This window comes from Neoarius graeffei, chromosome 2 (genome assembly GCF_027579695.1).
Source record: "Neoarius graeffei isolate fNeoGra1 chromosome 2, fNeoGra1.pri, whole genome shotgun sequence".
NCBI classification, from domain to species: domain Eukaryota; kingdom Metazoa; phylum Chordata; class Actinopteri; order Siluriformes; family Ariidae; genus Neoarius; species Neoarius graeffei.
This window is the reverse complement of record NC_083570.1, coordinates 117,893,600-117,913,015: the sequence shown is the minus strand read 5'-3', so window position 1 is coordinate 117,913,015 and position 19,416 is coordinate 117,893,600. Positions and strand designations below refer to the sequence as shown.

At 41.0% G+C, this 19,416-nt stretch overlaps 1 protein-coding gene across 5 annotated transcripts in view; it reads left to right on the top strand.

The window, feature by feature from the left end:
- The window catches only part of LOC132882168 (NACHT, LRR and PYD domains-containing protein 12-like), a 547,173-nt gene that overhangs the window by 404,449 nt on the left and 123,308 nt on the right, over positions 1-19,416 (top strand). For 2 of the 5 annotated variants that reach the window (XM_060915439.1, XM_060915442.1), the window contains 3 exons: positions 3,412-3,585; positions 4,470-10,059; positions 10,168-11,112. The exons of 1 other annotated variant lie outside the window; for it this stretch is intronic. In XM_060915439.1, coding sequence (XP_060771422.1) covers positions 3,412-3,585; positions 4,470-4,482 — 187 coding nt within the window. In that variant the 3' untranslated portion in view covers positions 4,483-10,059; positions 10,168-11,112. Of the gene's footprint in view, positions 1-3,411; positions 3,586-4,469; positions 10,060-10,167; positions 11,113-19,416 lie in introns of those variants that run through there. 2 more of the 5 variants (XM_060915441.1, XM_060915440.1) reach the window with 2 other exon arrangements.

The window sequence follows — 19,416 nt, the reverse complement described above, 5'->3', positions numbered from 1 at the left end:
CAAAACCTTAATGGCTGCTGCAGCCACCAAAATGTTTATGGCTACAAATGGCTGATACTGGACGTCACTGTGTGGCATATATCCGGGCGAACGGATCAAACAAATGGGGGGAATAAATAGCAAATTACCACAGGTCCCCTGGTCTCTTACTTCATTGTAAATATAAATCTAGCAAGATTGTAGTTCAATGCTAATAATAAACTAATCTGGATTGTTCGAGGAAGGCATCTAGCTATCTACTCTCACTAGCAATGACCAGTGAAGGACTGGCAGCTATCTTACTATGATGAAAGTAGAGTGGTGGAGTACTTTTTTTTTTTATCAATCTCGAAGTATGTGAATAGGGTTGCCACATCTGAGTTGTAAAAAACCGGGACACATCGGTCGGCGGCCGCGCCTGCGCGCACGTACGAGCGCGGGGGTTGAGGGCTGCGGACACGCACATCTACAATGCCTTATGCCTTATGTGAATGTTCACGTTTAAAAATAAAACAGTTCAACTGGTGCAGTTAGGCGTTTAGTTAAAATTCATTTTGTCTTCTTAACCCTTAAATGGGCACTACCACAAATATTATTACAAAAAATAATTTCATATAGGAATGATCTTATTTGGACGCCAATATATTTTTTTTTAACAATATTTTTTTTTCTTTTTGACAGGTACCGGATCTTCTACTTCATTCTGTCCGACTCCCTCATCGTCTGTCTCTCCTCCCATTCCGTTTCCAAATCAAAATAATACAAATATAATCAATATAATTTCTCTCAGTCTGCTTCGTTGTTGTTTTAGCCTTTTCTCTGGAGAACTGAACTTTAAAAGTTAGACTACCGTATCATACCAAATAGCCCTAATCCTTTGTTTTAATCACAAGAGAGAGGTGCTATGTTATTGGGACAACTGATTTATTAATTTCTCACGCCAGTGTTCAGGCATTCTTTTTTGATATATTTAATGATTTATTTAATGATTCATTTATTGATGAAATTGGCCCAGGCTTTAGAACCAGCCTTTATCAGAATCAGAACATAGGAAGTAGACAGCCAGCCTACTCGCGCACCGACCAAGGGAACTCTCACCTATTGTTTGGAATTACGGTATTCCAGTATCTTTGATTTCGCGCGGCCGCCGTTGTATTGACCACGATCACCTAGCAACGGCGACTGGCTGCGTGCGCAAACATTCGGTGAGGCCACACAAGTAGCTGCCTACAATATGCCCGCTTACGTGAAAACTATTAATATGTTAAGTGGCTGCGAGAAACATTAATGATTTGTGTTTATTTCAATGGGGGATAATGTGAGGAAGTAAAAAACCAGGACAAAACGTGTCCCGGGAAGGTTATTCCATTTTCCTGGACATTTTCCATTTTCCACAAAAAAACCGGGACAATCCCGGAAAAACCTGGACGTGCAAACAAACAAACAAACAAAAAAAAAATACCTTTACACTTTCCCTCAGCAGCAGCAAAGAATGCAGCCATCTCGTTGATATCGGAGTCGACTGATGCTCTGGGTGGGTTCCCGGGTTCCCCAGTGTATCGTGGTAACGGTGTGGGGGGCGGGAAGCCAGACAGGTAGTCACAACGGCAAGCTTGTGGTGGCTCTCTGTGCTGTGATATCAGTTCTAAATCTCTACAGTGTATGCCTATACGTCTCTATTGTGTTACTACTAGTGTGTACAGTTGATCATGTTTGTGTCACTTTTCTTGTAGCTCATGATGTGGATAAACCCATTATTTGATGTACACAATTCTTAGTGGCTCAGCCAAATTTTATTAGATAGCGGCTCAAATTGGCTTACAAAATTATTGGCTGGCGGCGGCTCAAATTCTAAATGGCGGTTTTAGCGGCGCCTGGCGGCGGCTTCGGGGTCTAGTTCACTGCACAACAATAAGGCATGGGGGTTTTCTTTGGAAATTCCTGAACGCACGTCTGCACTCAAGCCGAACGGCAACGTCAGTAACCGGAAGTGGACTCAACTCAAGCAGTTTGTTTGGCTTAAATGACGTCACGCACTGAGTGGTCACGAAAATAGCTGAACAGAAATTCACCACGATCCGTGCTAACTTATTTTAATTATTACTTATTAACAATACTTCTTGGGACCAGAAGAAAATTACAGAGGGTTTTTTAACATATAAAGTTTCAAATGGGCATAAAATTAAAACCGTTGCCTATGAGCTTTAAACCCATGCAGTTTCCCTCAGTGGTGCTTTCACTAAAATCATCTCCTATTCCACATTTTGTCATAAATACAGACTGTCTGTGAGTAAACCCACTGACTCCGTTCCATTCATACAGTAACCCAGAGCTAAAGTGGAGAACAGGATCAATAGGTGTGTGAGAGGAGATCACAGGGCACGACCACTACGCTCTGTTTTATTCTACAGATATGATTAACATCAGGTTCACAAACATCACCAATCCATGGGAAAACACACACACACAACTGTGAAGAATTCTTTTCTGAAATTAAAACTCTACCATACATTGAAAAATGCACCAATTTGAACAGCCACAAAATGTTTCTTTCTAAATAACAGGTGATTTAAAAATCTATATTTCACTACTTGTGTTTGCAGAAACGTTTTTGAAGCCTTTGACATGACCTGGTTTTCTGCGTTCATTAATAATAAAACATGGTCTAATCTTCATCCAAGTCAGAAGAGTCGACAAACCCATTCTGTCTAAAGAAAACACACACACACTTGTTCTTGTCAGTCCTGAATAAACCATTTAAACCTTCACACTCTGGGTTTTAAAGTGTGTGACCCTCTCTGATAACGACTTCTCCAAAAGCTAATTAGAGTCCGACCCTGTTCTATAAAATACACACACAGTCTGATTACTGACTGTCTGATCTTCTCAGGAAAGAGCTGTTCATGTGAACTCTGATTAAAGAGAGATTTTGTAGAGATGTGTGAAGCAGGAAAACGTGACTAAAACAGCGTTTGTAAAGAGCGAGTGTGTGAGACTCGGTCCACAGGAAGATAAATTGTCTCCAAACAGAGCAGATTCAGTGCTGTTGCTCCTCTGCCTAAGATCAAGGCATCCTGCAAAAATCACTCCAAGAGCACAGCATGGAATACTGAAGGAGGAGAAAGAGAAAGCAAAGGAGAGCAGAACAGCTGCAGAAATCTCTAGAACTCACTAAAGTCTCTGTTCATGTGTCCACTGGAAGAAACAACACTGAACAATAAAACTGTTCTAAATTACAAAGAAAGTCTGTTTAACAAAACCAATGAAAATCATTTCCATCCAACACTAATCAGGTATTCTTCTACAGACTGAACGATTATGGAGAGATATTCTCACTCACTCACACACACACACCTCGAATTTAAAGACGTGAAGCGAATCTTGATGATCATAAACTGAGACAGTGAAGTGTGTGTCATTGTGTCTCTGCAGGTTGCGGCGGTGTGGTGTCTCAGATGAAGGCTGTGCTGCTCTCGCTTCAGCTCTGAGATCAAACCCCTCACACCTGAGAGAACTGAATCTGACTGGGAATAAAATCGGAGACTCAGGAAAGAATCTGCTCTCTGCTCTTAAGGATGATGAACGTTACAAACTACAGACACTGTGGTGAGTAATGACTTTTTTAGTTAAATGTTGGGGAAGAAAAATCTTTTAACCTCGTTATCATTTTTGTTTAATTTCAGTAAAGATCACATGACCAGGCCATGAAATGAAACCAGTTTTAGAATTTTCCCTGTGTTCTGTTTAATCAGATGTGGGTTTTTTCCTTCTCACAATTACCTTTAATGTTGTTGTGTTCATTAAAGTGTTGATTTAAAATGAATCTGAAAACAGAAGACAGGGAGTCAGTCCGAGTCTCCAAAATGTCCCGTCTGAGTGCATGAGAGTGATTGTAAATGAGCACCTCGTCTCCTTGTGACACCCTGCTGTCTCTGACTTCATCCTGCTGCTTTTGTCTGAATAAGATGATCTCGGCTTTTCCCTGTTTCTGATCAGCAGCACACTTTCTTCTCAACTCTCCTCAAAACTCAGTAAAATGATCCTCTTTAATGCCACACGGCCACAAATATGTGATTTAAGGAGCCACTTGACTCACTCTGACACTCCTTCCTGCTCTCCACCTCCACACCGTGTCTTCTGTCCTTCCTGTAAACTTCACCTCGGCTTCTTCTTAAAGTCTGCACTTAAATCTACATGTAGAACAAGAGATCAAACCCACCGCAGTGGGAGTTACTGTTTAAAAAGCTCCAAAGCCTGGGATTGGATAAGAGCAGTGATGTGATGGGAAACGTCTGCTCACTTTCCTGTTAGATCTTGTGGAAGTTCTCGTTTGTTGGAGCTAAATGTTAGAAGACTGAATAAATGTTGGATTAAATTATAAACAGGAGATAATAATAATGTTTCTCTTGGAGCAGAGATGATTACATGCTGTTGGTCATGAAGTACCGCAGTCCAGTGTGTGGGGATTAATCCAGATGTTTTTCTTTTAGGTTGAGGATTTGATGAACATCTGTGTGTGATGAAGAGACTCGTTCCTGCAGTTCCATGTTGGAAATGAGCACTTTATTAGGAACAACTTGTGACCTGCATGAAACTGCTTACAGTACTCTGCACAATTTATCAGTCAAATCCATTCCAAAGAAATAAAAATAGTGTTTTATTTTTATTGGATAAAACTAGTTTGTGTATTTAAATTTCTGCAACAGTTAAATACATTTATATCTCGTATCAAAATGTATATGAACTTATTTGCATGCTGTACATTATTCCTTGGTGTTTCAGGTGTAATTGTGTGTGTGTGTGTGTGTATATGTATATGTATATATATATATATATATATATATATATATACACACACACACACACACACACTGAAAGGAACTTGACAGTTTTTACAAAATACCAAAAACATTTATGATTAAATGTCAAACATTTCATTCATTCAGTCTTATCTACAGTACAGTGGGATAATGTGAGGGCTTTGTGTGAAGTAATACTTCACACAAGATATACTTCACATCCCGATCCGATCCCGATGCGCATTTTTTGCTGATATCGGCGGCCGATCCGATATTAGGATCGGATCGGCCGCCGATATCAGCAAAAAATGCGCATCGGGATCAGATAGGCAGGCGCGGAAAAATTCCGATCCAGACTCCCGATCCATTTTTAAAAAAAAGTCCGCTCCGGGTTTTCCAGCGCACCGATTTAGATAATCCATTCCATTTTTTTGCTCTGGTTTCCCCAAAATCCGGTCCGCATTTTCCAGCACACCTTCAGCACCAGCATTAGCGTCTTACAATTTACCTCAGTGGCATCTTCTACATTATCACGGCGATGTAAATTTAGCAGTAGTTTAACGGTAAAGATGTCAGCTGTGTGGGATCATTTTACCCTAAAGGACGACAAAGACGAAGAGGTGGAGTGCAACACATGCCACAATAAAGTCAGGCGTGGTGGTGAAGCTGTAAGAAGTTTTAATACAACCAACTTTAATAAAGCATTTAGCCAAATACCACCATAAAGAACACGAAGAGTATCTTAAAAAAACTGCAGACAAAAAGAAAAGGTCCTACACAACTAACACTAGCAGAAACTTTTGCTCAGCGTGACAAACTGGCACTGAACAGTGCCAAAGCCCAGGGGATAACAAGGGTCATTGCCGAGGAAATCATTCTGGATGACGAGCCATTATCGCTCGTGAGTAAAGTGGGATTTAGACGCACCATCCAACACCTGGAACCACGGTACAACATGCCCAGCCGTCATTACATCCTTGAGAAGACTATCCCCCAGATTCACAAAGATGTTCGAGATAACATTGCCAAACAAGTAGAGAGTAGTACACACGTTTTTACCTTGTGGAAAAGGAACCCCTCTATGCCGTGGCAACAATGCTAGATCCACGCTATAAAGACAAGTAAGTGTTTTATAATTATTTGAGCATGCTATAAGCTTTAGTACAATATTAAAAATATTTTACTCTACAGCTGGCATTTATTTCTTTGTCAGTATTTCAGTAGCCTTTTGTTTTTTAGATATAAGATATAATAGATATAATGTATTATTATTATTATATTTATCATTATTTATTATTATTGTTATTCTTAATTTTCTTCAGTTATCTGATGGGTGAGGAAATTAAGGTCACTGTTGATCATTTGCTGATCATTTGTGATCTATTTTGTGTGTTACTTGTCATTGAACAGTAATATGTGGAGACTGGCTGAAACAATATAAAATAATAGGTACATCTTTATTACATTTTATCCAAATGTTAAGGTTCTTCACCAATGCTACCAACCTGGATCAGGCAAAGGAAGCACTAAAGGTAGAGGTGATGAAAATGGACCAAGAACTGAAAACCATGCCCTCTGGAGAAGGTGTGGCTGAGGCTGAGACAGCAAGACAAACAACAGGAATGGAGGCTGGAAGCTCAACCAGCAGCCTGGGCAGCTTCTTTGACGAGATACTGGAGGAGAGCTGCACAGCAGGTCCGTCTGAGGAGCAGCAGATCACCCCAGCGGCACTGTTTCAGTTGGAGAGCTACCTCGGTGAGCCTCCACTTGGGCGCAAGAGCAATCCTTTTCACTACTGGAGAGACAATCAGGCTCGACTACCCACCCTGGCAGCAACAGCAGCCAAGTTCCTCAGTGCTCCTTGCACCAGCGTTGAGAGTGAGAGGCTTTTTAGCACAGTCTCACTCATCATTGATGAACACAGGAGCAGGCTGACACCTGAGCATCTTGAAATGCTTGTCTTTGTAAAAAATAATTTCCCCAGCATGCTCGGACTGCAGTCAGGGCAAACAGTTGAAGGGAGTGTGTAGATGAAAATGGAGCAACAAAGTGTGGAGGAGACTGGGGAGTAGAAGGCATTTTTGTTTTTAAATAGTTTACAGTATTATTTGCACTGATTTTTAAAGCCTTGGTTTACACTTGTTCAAGAGAAGAGTACTGATGCTGAGTTAATAGACTATATTATAGATACAGATAAGGTTGTTTGTGCTTTGCTTTTTTGATACAGTTTACAGTCTTATTTGCACTTTTTACTGACCACTGATGCCATTTCTGTTTTTTTATTTATAATGCTGTCTATTTTGTGTTTATCCCTGAATAAACAGGTCAGTTTCTTGTTATCAACCATTGTGTATTATTCAAACTCACCTAATTCAGCTGGCTAGCTGTTCTCAAGAGTACTAAAACCCTTTTCAACATGAGTCTGACAACTAGGTAAGGAAGGTAAATAACTTTGAACTTTAATACATGCTCGGATAGGCCAGTATCGGATCGGAAGTGAAAAAAAATATCGGTATCGGATCGGAAGTGCAAAAACCTGGATCGGGACATCTCTAGAAGTAGTGTAACTGCAGTGTGTGTGATGGCTTTAGTATTTGATTCCTCTTCTATAGGGCTGGAGGACTCGAATCCAGGCTTGTGATTACAGATTTTATTTGTAATAACTCCACCCTACCCCTTGGTGTAGAAAGGGGACGTTATTAAACAGCACCTAATTATTTCTTTTTAATCAGAATTCAGTGATCTGCAAATGGAATGAGAGTCCGTGTGAAATGAAGTAGGGGTTTAATTATGCATGACTCAGTCTGCAGCCCTGCCCCAGTAAACAGTTTAAACAACAACAAAACATCATTAAGTCATGAATTAAATTAAATCTCATGCGTCAAACTCAAGGTCTGTGAGCCAAATATGGCTTGCTGCCTCATTTCATTCAGCCCCATGAACCTAAAGCAAATAATGTTGAAAGAGCGTGCAGTTCTCTCCTACTCTACATTTCACACTGTCTAGAATTCTCACTGTAGGTAAGTTACTTCAGTTACAGGTTACCAAAGATTTTATAGGTTCCTTTGCACCGTCTCTCATAACTATTAAAGACACTGTAGGCTAAACAGTAACAGTGCGCTTCCTTTCCATTGGAGTTCTGGTTGCCAGTCCTCGCTTACGAATATTCCATAGGATTCAGACTGCAGAGTCACATTTTTTACTGAGTGATCTAGCAACCTTATTTCGTGAATGGATCTGATCAACGGATCTGGGACAAAGTCAGTCTGAATATAATCTCTGTCTGGGATGAATGGATGAAGAACTCGTCTTTGGATAAAGGATTTGGTTGCTGTTACATGTTTTGAGGTAAGTCTTGTGCAGTGCCAGAAATATGTACATAAATGTATTTTTAACATTAGTGCTGAAAATTAAGTTTAAGACATAATATGCCAGCTAACTCCATAAGACAGCTGCAGATGTAAATGCTAGCTGCTAGCCTACTGTTGTCGGATATGAGAGATGAAAACGAACACATAAGCGTGCGTGGCCTGGAGAATTTCCCTGTTCACATTGGATGGTTTTCAAATACAGAAAACACCCGATCAGAGCATTTTTATTTTTTTTTTGAAAGATAGAAAGCTGGCAGGGCCTGTACTAGCTTGCTTTTTAGAGCACAAGCAGGCTAGTATCAAAGACATTAGCTAACTTTTATCATCGTCAACTAGCAGCTGTTTATTTCATATGTCGAGGGTGAAAAGGCGCTTGTTTTGGCGTTAGAAGCCAACGAGAATGCCAACGAACATTGTTTGTGTTTTTATTTTATTAACTGAGCGCAGTAGGTCATTTTTTTTTTTTGCCCGAAGAACTTCACTCGCGTCATTCATGATCAGCTATCAAGAAAGCACCTGATGACCTGTGTGTTTTTCTTGGAGAGAAGATTTGTTCAAAAACACTGTATCATACAAATATTTAAAAAAAAAACATCCAATGTGAAAATGGTTCTAGCCTACTATGCCACGCCAACACAAACCCCACGAATTCGAAAACCATGTACATTTTTAAATGTCAACAAATGCAGTTGGGTGTAGCCTTCATGATTTTTCGTGATGACGTGCCCTGATCCAGGCAATAATGTTGGATTTTTTTTTTCCAGATGAGGGAGCTTAATGAGGATGATGCACAGTATGTGCAGCAGCTTGAATTAGGGCAGAAATGCAGGTGGAGCTGGGCGTGGCTAAAATTGGAAGTGAAGACTGAGGTGAAGGGAGTGCAGTACAGCTTCCCGCTGTCACAGTATTTCAAAAAAATTGACAAAGCGGGCTACTGTAAATGCAGCCTTTGCTGCAAAGAAATAAATTATGGCAAAAAGGGTTCCCATGCTCTGATGGCACACTGTCAAACAGAGGTGCACAAGCAAAAAGTGAGCACAATACTCACTACCACTAGTGTCCTTCCTCCTGTTCCAGTTCCAACACAAAGTGCTCCCAAGGGTCCTGAGCTGATGAGGGAACGAGTAAGGTTACCTGTACCTGTATTCCAACGGGTTGCTAATGCTGAGGTGTGTATAGATTAAATAGGCTAGCTTTTGTTTATTTATTTAACTGTTTCATAGTGGACTTATGTCAGGGGTTGAATGCATTATTGGAACAAATTATTCATGGTGTGAGTCAGTATTAAGTGTAGATTATGTAAATGCAAATACATTTGGTTACATTATGACAGCTTTACAGTGAAAATGAGAAATGAATGAATACTAAGCCATGGCCACAGGGCTGTAACAAATGGTTGGGCTGGTGTTTGCAAACATAGCCTTAAAACTGTACTGTTTAAAATATTTTTTTTTTCTTTCCAAATGAGCTCTGACAATTGGGTTATGATATGATCTAGAAAATGTTATGGCAACCCAAGGTATAATAACAGCTGAGTTTTTCTTAGACACTAGAGTGTCTGCAAATCATTTAATTCATTATTTGTGTTTTCCTTTTTTTTTCTCTTAACAAAGTGACCCCAGTGAATACTAATGTTAAACTTCTAGATGCTGTAAGTCGTGTACATTTTTGAGCATTGTGCCACAATGTTTTTTTCTTTATAGGGCACCCAGGTTCTTGTTCATACATTGCATGACAGACAGCTGCAAGTGTTTATGAACTTCCTGGCATGTTTTGTGAAATCTGAACATCTGACCATGATGCCCAAATCTTTAGCCACCCTTGATTTTGATGATAAGCTGCTACCTTTGAGGGAAATGTACATCGGCTGGGAGGCTAGTAAGTTCAGAGCAGCCCACCCACAACACCCTGTGAGTACTTGAATATTACAACTGCAATCACAATGGCCAGTGATTGATGAGAAGCCTGTGTGCGGTTAATAATTGCACGCAAACTGAAGTGATGTTGTTCTGTTTTAGCTTCTGAAGACATTCCTGCAGCAGGTGTCCCAGGCATACAATGCATGTGTGAAGTATATGCAACAGAAACTTCCTCTGCAAAGTGTGGTTCTGCAGTCTTTGTCTGCTGTGGACCCAGTAGTCAGAGGGCACTCCCAAACAGCTGTCCATCTGAGAAAACTACTGGAGCTTATGAGTCATCTGCTGCCATGCGACATTGACGCAGACCAGGACATTCTGCGATACAATGTGGACCAGGCACTACCCAGCTTTGAAAAGGGAGGGGATGTCGTCCAGTGGTGGGCCTGCATTTTCAAGACAGGAAAGTATCCAGCCCTCAGTCAGGCTGTCAAGGCTGCCCTGTCAATTTTCCATGGCCCTCTGGTGGAGTCCTCTTTCAGTGGCATGGGGAACATCATCGATCCGAAATCTACATCAATGAAGATCTCCACCTTCAGTGCTGTGCAAACTGTGAAGTACACACTGCAAAATAGGAAACAGACTGGGGTGGAAATGTTTAAAAGGGATGATGTGAAATTCGGGGAGGTAGACAGGAGGATGTGTGCCAATATCAGTGGGGCTGGAAGTAGGGATAAAGCCCAGCGACAGCTAAATTTGGCAGCACTGAAGGAAAGGAGGGCTGAATTTGGTGTCCAGCCATCTACCAGTGCTGCTGGTAATAGGGCAGAGGTGGTGAAGAAGGATAGCATGGCGCGAAAGAGGCACATGGCAGAGCAGCATAAACGTGCCCTTGAACGGCTTGTTCGGGCCAAAAGGTCTAAAAATGATAAACTGGTCTGCTGAAGAAAGTTTCCAGTGTCACACTTCAAAAATTACTTTTTTAAATTCAAATTTTACTTTTTACTTTTTATACTTTTCCTTCCTTAATGGTAATGTAATGAGGTGTCAGATGCAAAACTGAAAATTGCAAAGCTAAAAATGAATAAATCTTGTCTTTGTTTTAAATGTTGTCTTTTCCCTTTATTTTCCTTGATCGCACGCTGTTTAAGGGGGCCGGGGGGTTACCGGTAGTTTGTCACCTTTTTCAACCCTCATGAGTTTGCAGGTATGGTATTGAACCGAGAAAGATACAAAAGAAGATGAAAAAATCTGAAATAACACTCGTCTTGAATTTTAATATAATAACAATGAAGGGACGTCTTAAATCAGATTTTTAGCTGAAAAATCTCATGCCTGAATAGTGTAACCCTGCCTACCTAGGTAGGCTCTGGTATCTAATAAATCCTTTAATAAATCAGGTCTGCTTGTCTTATCCTTAGGTTCGTACAGGAGGACTGCGGTAGTGAATACTTATTACTGGACTAAGCCGTTCCAACCCACAATAACATGTATACCAATCAGGTTATAGGAAAAGGGTTCTGTATTATAGAAAATATGATGCAAGTCAATGCATGTCAATTCAGTGTGTATAAACAAAATAAAAATGAGTGTGTGATGTAAAACTAAACTGAACTCATGCTTATCATCAACTGTGTGTATTAGGGATCGACCGATATGTTTTTTTCAGGGCTGATACCGATTATTATGGAATTGGGATGCCGATAACCGATATGTGCAACCGATAAATGTAAACATTATAATTCACATGAAATTAAACATAGCACACACTGACACAGACCTTCATATCCATGAAATGTATGCTTAATTGTAAAATTGAACATGAAATTTTGTGCAGGGAGATGCCAGCAGCATTTGTACAATAAAGTCAAACATTAGTTAAAATAAAATGAGAAAATAATCTCATCTCATTATCTCTAGCTGCTTTATCCTTCTACAGGGTCGCAAGCAAGCTGGAGCCTATCCCAGCTGACTACGGGCGAAAGGCGGGGTACACCCTGGACAAGTCACCAGGTCATCACAGGGCCAACACATAGACACAGACAACCATTCACATTCACACCTACGGTCAATTTAGAGTCACCAGTTAACCTAACCTGCATGTCTCTGGACTGTGGGGGAAACCGGAGCACCCGGAGGAAACCCACGCGGACACGGGGAAAACATGCAAACTCCACACAGAAAGGCCCTCGCCGGCCCCGGGGCTCGAACCCAGGACCTTCTTGCTGTGAGGCGACAGCGCTAACCACTACACCACCGTGCCACCCCTGAGAAAATAATAATAAAATAAATATTCACCAATAAAAAAATAATCACTCCCTACTATATTACAGCTCACCATTTTCAGTGGAAAATAAATGAAAATACACTCTGGATTCTGGATAGAGAAAGTGAGAACGGAGTGTTAAAAGCTCTGGTTAAAAGGAGCGGCTGCTCCTTTAAGAGTATATCGCTTTCCGAATCAGAAGCGCTAGCGAGGAGAATCACTTGCGCAAGAATTATAAATACTAGTGGAGTGCATTACAGCGCAATGTGAAGTAGCATAAGAACATTTAAGTCAAGAGTTTAATTGATGTATTTCGTTCATTACCGTTTATCCAAGCAAGTGTGCATCCACGACACAATTAATTACTGAGCCCACAACAAGCGTCCTGACAAACTCCCTACAGTATTACACAGCCTACTAGCACCATATCACACCTGGCTTGTTTAAATGTTCAAATAGCGCTTTATAAAGTTACCCAACATATACAAGTGCAATGCGCTTTCTGAGCACGAGTCATGTCATGAAGTTTACTCATCACCATAACAAATAGCCAGTAGGCTTGCGCTAGCCTACAGAGCACAAACACTACGTTTTATTTCGTCTTCCCTTGACCACCTTTCTGTACGGCTGTCATTCTACTGTTCGAGTAGAACTACTGACACATTCACAACGTTTCCAGACGGGGATTTAAAAATGACTGCAGCCTACGTAATGCCGGGGACTGCTTACTATGGACAACATTACATGGAGTTTCAGCGAGACTATTTGGTTGTAGGCTAATTCAAGTGCTTCCTTCTGTAAGCTAAGTTTGCCTGGCTACACAGATGCAAATGGACAATTTTAACGAGTAGTAGATGAAGAATGTAAACATAATGATGTTGTGCTTTTGCAACTTGTGTGTTTGTGACTTATTGCGGCAAAAACAGGGTGTCCTTACCTTGAAGTGGGATCTGCTTCTGCCCGAGTGCCCATACGGCTGCCTTGAAACGGTTCACAGCGTTTAGCTACGCGTGTCGATTGGCTATATCTGTTGTGCCAAACAAATCAGATGTTGTGGTGGGCGGGACCGTGTTCTTGAACTCAGAGAGGCGAGTGCAGGAAAGGACGTGCAGTGACAGTCGCGTTAGGAACGAAATGGCTGCAAAAAGGCATGTTATCGGCATATCGGTGGAAATTATGGCCGATACCGATAACCCTAAAAATGCAGAATATCGGCCCAATATATCAGCCAGGCCGATTATCGGTCGACCCCTAGTGTGTATTATGTACCTTCAATACTATCCTTTAAACAGGTAATGTGTTATATGAAATATTAATGCAGATCATTAAAGTTCTCTTGAACCATATAGAACGGGTTCACTATACAGACCCTCCAGGATTTTGCGATGTTGCGATTTGCAACTTCAACGCAAATTCGACCAATCCCTGTGAATTCAGGGCGGTGTTGCAATTATATCCAATCACCACAACTTTCCCGCAAATTTGACCAATCGTTGGCATCGTCTTGAGGTGACATCGACAAACTACCTTCCGCCTTACTTCCGTGTAGACGTTCAAGAGAAGCAGCATGCGCGCAGTGTTGCCAGATTGGGCGGGTTTTGAACATATTTTGGGCTGGAAAACGTCAGCAGTATCTGGCAACACTGCATGTGCGAGTCAGTGTTTATGTAGGCTTAAATTCTCTTACTGAAAGTGTGTTGTGTTTACAGTGAAGGACTGTGCGCACTTCACATTATTTTTTTTACTTAATACAAGAAACAGGGATGAGAATGAGAAATTATATTTTCAGCTGAAAATTTAATCGGGGGTCTGGGGGCCATTGGCCCCCAGCCAGGTCCAGGGCGGAGCCTGGTCGGGGGACCAGGGGGCCGAAGGCCCCCGGAAGCTAATGAGTTTTATACATTTTAGACCACTAGAAATGGTCTCAGATTGCTCAGTTGAATAATATTTTCAGTCCAAAGAAGCTTGAGTTTTGGACACTAATAAACAAAAATAGTCTCAATAATGCTCAGCTAAAAAGAATTTTTAACTTCATGCTAGAATGAAAGGAATGATGAATATAAATTAAATACATAAAGACAGAATATTTGACATAATCCTGTAAACGTTTCAGTTACTTTATTAAAGAATGCAGTTACCTCTTTTGCAGTGAACTTGTCTCAACAGAAACACAATTTCCCTGTTGAACAGTTCTCTCAGCTCCCAAAGTCACAATCACATATAACTAGCAACACTACTCTAAGTTTTCAACATATTTACAAAGTACTTGTTCTTTTTCTAGGAATGCTTCATTGCAGAGATGTTTTTTTCCTTTTAGCAGCTAATCTGAATAAGCGATTCGTTTGCTTTTGTGATAATTTTCACCATTTTGAAGCTCTTATTTACGGAGCCGTAGAGGGAACATGGTGAATAAAAAAAAGCGTGGGAACGACTTATAAGGAATGTGCACGAGATATTAATGCGCGCGCACGAGTTATAACCCGTGCGCACGCTTTGCGTTAAGGCGTGCGCTCGGGTAGTTAAAAGTGAGGGGATGAGTTACAAATCGTTCCCTCGCTTTCATTAAGGCGTGCGCTCGAGTTATAAAGGCGTGCGCACGGGTTATTAAAAAGTGAGGGAACGTCTTAAAACGCGTTCCCTCGGTTTATATCCAAGGCGTAGGAATGATATCCTATGTCGTTCCCTCGACTTATTAAAATATTCCCACAATATCCTTGTTTTCGTTTATCTCGTTGCCTACACACACACGCGTTGTAGCTCACCATGGTAGCTCCAGAAATACTAGACGCTATTTCATTATATTTTAGTATTGGACTCAGATACACAGAAATCCTCGATGCACTTGCATCCCAACATGGCTTTATTATAAGTCTGAGACACCTCAAGAGAGTTCTGAGAGAGAATGGGCTTCGCCGTCGTAGCTTTTCTGACCTAAACTCTCTTGAGGTGTCTCAGACTTATAATAAAGCCATGTTGGGATGCAAGTGCATCGAGGATTTCTGTGTATCTGAGTCCAATACTAAAATATAACAAAATAGCGTCTAGTATTTCCGGAGCTGCCATGGTGAGCTACAGCCTGTGTGTACGTGTGTGTGTGTGTAGGCAACGAGATAAACGAAAACAAGGATATTGTGGGAATATTTTAATAAGTCGAGGGAACGACATAGGATATCATTCCTACGCCTTGGATATAAACCGAGGGAACGCGTTTTAAGACGTTCCCTCACTTTTTAATAACCCGTGCGCACGCCTTTATAACTCGAGCGCACGCCTTAATGAAAGCGAGGGAACAATTTGTAACTCGTCCCCTCACTTTTAACTACCCGAGCGCACGCCTTAACGCAAAGCGTGCGCACGGGTTATAACTCGTGCGCGCGCATTAATATCTCGTGCACACGCCTTATAAGTCGTTCCCACGCTTTGTTATTTTTTTATTCACCATGTCCCCTCTACGGCTCCGTACTCAATCTCCGGCCTCGTGGCCGATACAATGAAATACAGTGTACGTTCTGAACTGCCGATGTAAACAGAGCCTTGTTCCCGATGGTTGACCGGGTTAACACATACCTAACCCCCCCTAAATATTTTCTCCTCGGATTTAGACGATTCACAAAAATGACCCCTGGGTTGATAAAATCCACGGAAAATTCCCATCCCTGAAGAAATTAATGGATGCCAACATTTTTGCCAAAATGGTATTTTATTTTCCATTGTTTGGCAGCTTCAGCATCATACTGTGAGATTCTGTTCAAATTGTTTTTTTCTTCTAGGAAGCCTGAGCCATTTATTTTATTAGTTTATAATTGTTTAATTTAGTCTTCAGGAGAGACTGCCTGCACACAGTACTAGTATTAATAGTTTTTTTCTTACATGAAAGCTGAGGCATTTATATCATATTTTAACGTAACTTCATGTTGTGCTGTGAGGTTCTATGCACTTTAACTTTTGAACCAACAGGTGCTTTTGGATAAGTAAAGCCTATTTTTCTGCATTTTTGTAGTCCTGGTAATCTTTTATATTGGTAAAGTTGTTTATAGGACCATTTCTCAGTGTCTTTGTTTTTTTTAATCAATAGTTTTTCAGTAATAACTTAATATTTAACATATCACTCAATTTTAATCACAAAAAGAGAAAATCGCAACAATTTCGTGCAACTTTCACTTCCTCCCGCAATGTAATCGCAACAAAAACCTAAAAAACACCGCAACTTTCATTGCAATTTTTTGGAACCTCCCTATAACATCAGACATTTTAGCCCGCAACAATCCTGGACGGACTGACTATAATATGAAATACCGATGCAGATTATGCAAGTTCGTTCTTAACTATAGACAAGTGCAGCAATAATATGAAATACCAACACAGATGAAGGAAAGTCTGCACAACTGCACAGAACAGACACAGTAGGCCTGTAATATGAAATATCAATGTAGATCATTAAACCAATAACTCTATGCTGGATCCAACAACCCAAAAAGTAAAAAAGAAAAAAAATGTGTAAGGCCTTAAAAACTGAGATCTCAAATGGAAAAAATGTGTTAAAAGGGTTTAGTCGAAAAAAAAAGTCTGTACAAAAAAAAGTAGTTGTGTGTTCCGATTGGACCGTTGCCAGTGTTCCAGTCCCAGCACTCCCTTGCCGGTGAGCAGTCAGTGGTTGGAAGGCGGAGGATAATGTGGCAGCGACGGCAGTGGAATCCACAGCACAGCGATGCGCAGCACTCGAACCGGGTGGGGAAAACACCAGCCTGCACACACGCGTGCAAAGCCATTAGCAACACTAGATTACAAAACTACACAGCTCATCGGTACTTTCGGCTAAAGATCATATTTTCCACGTCATTACTTCCGAACATGAACATACAGCAACTGTGTGCACTGAAAAGGCGTTCACACTGAATATTTTTATCGAATAAGTCTGCTAGCTTATCCAGCCAGAACACCTAGCCATGCGGCTAACATAGCTAACCCAGCATCTCACAGTCAGGCACATTACAGCACAACAACATGATGCTTTCCACTTCATGTCCAATTACGCACACCAAACAAAACCATATCCTGACTGCTTCATTTTCCATTTCCTCTGCGTTCTGAATAAGAGAGTTCCGTGTTCACACAGTGCAGCTGATTAGCTTACAGCTCACCAGGATCTCTTCACATCAAAAACTTCACTTCAAAAGAAATCAAAACTTTAGTTGTGTTAGTGTATCGGGTCGTGTAGTGGTGTTCTGTGTCTGATCTAAAATGATCTTATCTAAGATGGTCTTATCTCCGTGTTGCAGTGGATGGAGCGTGTGAGGAGAAAAGCATCGTTCTCCTTATGGGGGGTCTTAGGGAGTATCTGCCAATATCCCAACTCCCACTAACATGAATGTAACATTAGGGGACTATCCACCATGGGGGAATGAATGAAAGTAGTGAGTGTGTGAATGCAATGCAGTAAAAACCAGTGTGTGAGTGTGGTGCAGTGATTTATAAGGGTTACAATTGTATCCGTACAGAGACCCACAGAAAATAACACAAGTGATGCTTTAGAAGAATGTTTATCATTTCTTCAAATAGTCACAGTGAATGAAAGTATTATTGGATTGCATCAAATGTGTTTTCCTTCTGTAAGCTCACGTAAAAATACAGAGAACTATCTCATCTCATCTCATTATCTCTAGATGCTTTATCCTGTTCTACAGGGTCGCAGGCAAGCTGGAGCCTATCCCAGCTGACTACGGGCGAAAGGCGGGGTACACCCTGGACAAGTCGCCAGGTCATCACAGGGCTGACACATAGACACAGACAACCATTCACACTCACATTCACACCTACGGTCAATTTAGAGTCACCAGTTAACCTAACCTGCATGTCTTTGGACTGTGGGGGAAACCGGAGCACCCGGAGGAAACCCACGCGGACACGGGGAGAACACGCAAACTCCGCACAGAAAGGCCCTCGCCGGCCACGGGGATCGAACCTGGACCTTCTTGCTGTGAGGCGACAGCGCTAACCACTACACCACCGTGCCGCCCACAGAGAACTATAATATCATATATCTAAATTAAATTTTAATAAGATTTGACCAAAATAGTAACAACTCAATTAAATAATAAATACTGCACTGTCTTAGTACAACTAAAATGCATCTCTCTCACTAAACACTTTCCAACAGAGTTTTTAAAAAGCACTAGAAATCCTATCAAAATCCTATTGGAATGCAGCAAAGGAATTTGCTCATTTGCAAACTTTGAAAGTTTTCAAACAAAATGTAAAAATGGCACTATAAATACTACCATACTATCAAAATATACTCCACAAAGAAATTCACTCGAATGCAACATTTTAGTCCGACCAAAATACACTCACTAGTAATCTTTCACTTAAAACCTCAAAACTCTATCAAAATCAATCACTTTCCAGATAATTCACTTGTAAACTTTCAACTTTTAGAAGTTGTACAGTTTGTTTCTGAAATGGTATGGAAGACTAGTTTAAGTCCATTATATTCTGATTGAAGGTATCTTTACCTTAAAATGTGTAACTGGCTGGTCAAACATTTGCTTATCCACAGAAATTCATTCTCCCAGGCAACCTGGTATTTGCATTCATATTTTTGCCATGTGGTATTGGGTTTAGTGGCCATGATGAATGACTGCTTGTAAAAAATGTCAGACAGCCTGGGTGAATCCTACATTACGGAAGTGACTGTCGTTCTGGTCATTGATTGGTTAAAAATCAGTTGACATCAGCAGTGTTTCTCATACGATTCTGATTGGACATAATTGGGAGTATTTTTAACTTGGTGGTAGGGATTTCCCAAAACCGGGAGATTATCCAGTTTTCAACAAATACAAGTGGGAGGCGGAGGCTAAAATCGGGAGCCTCCTGCTGAAATCAGGAGGGTTGGCAAGTCTGTATCTTAGCCACCAGGCCATCTATCGCCTCGCTTTCTGCCATTTTGTCAGGTCCACTGGTCACTGGCCCCGGCTGAGTTTTTCGAGACTTCGGTCGCAAAACTCGTCTGTTCTCAGGTGTTTTTGCCCAGAGTTCACGGAGTGACATTACTCCTCTGATCGTGCTGTTTTAGCCGTGTTAAACTATCCCTGAAATGTTCAAAATCGTATTTAGTCCGGGAGCTCGACTCTAACGCTCCTACTCTC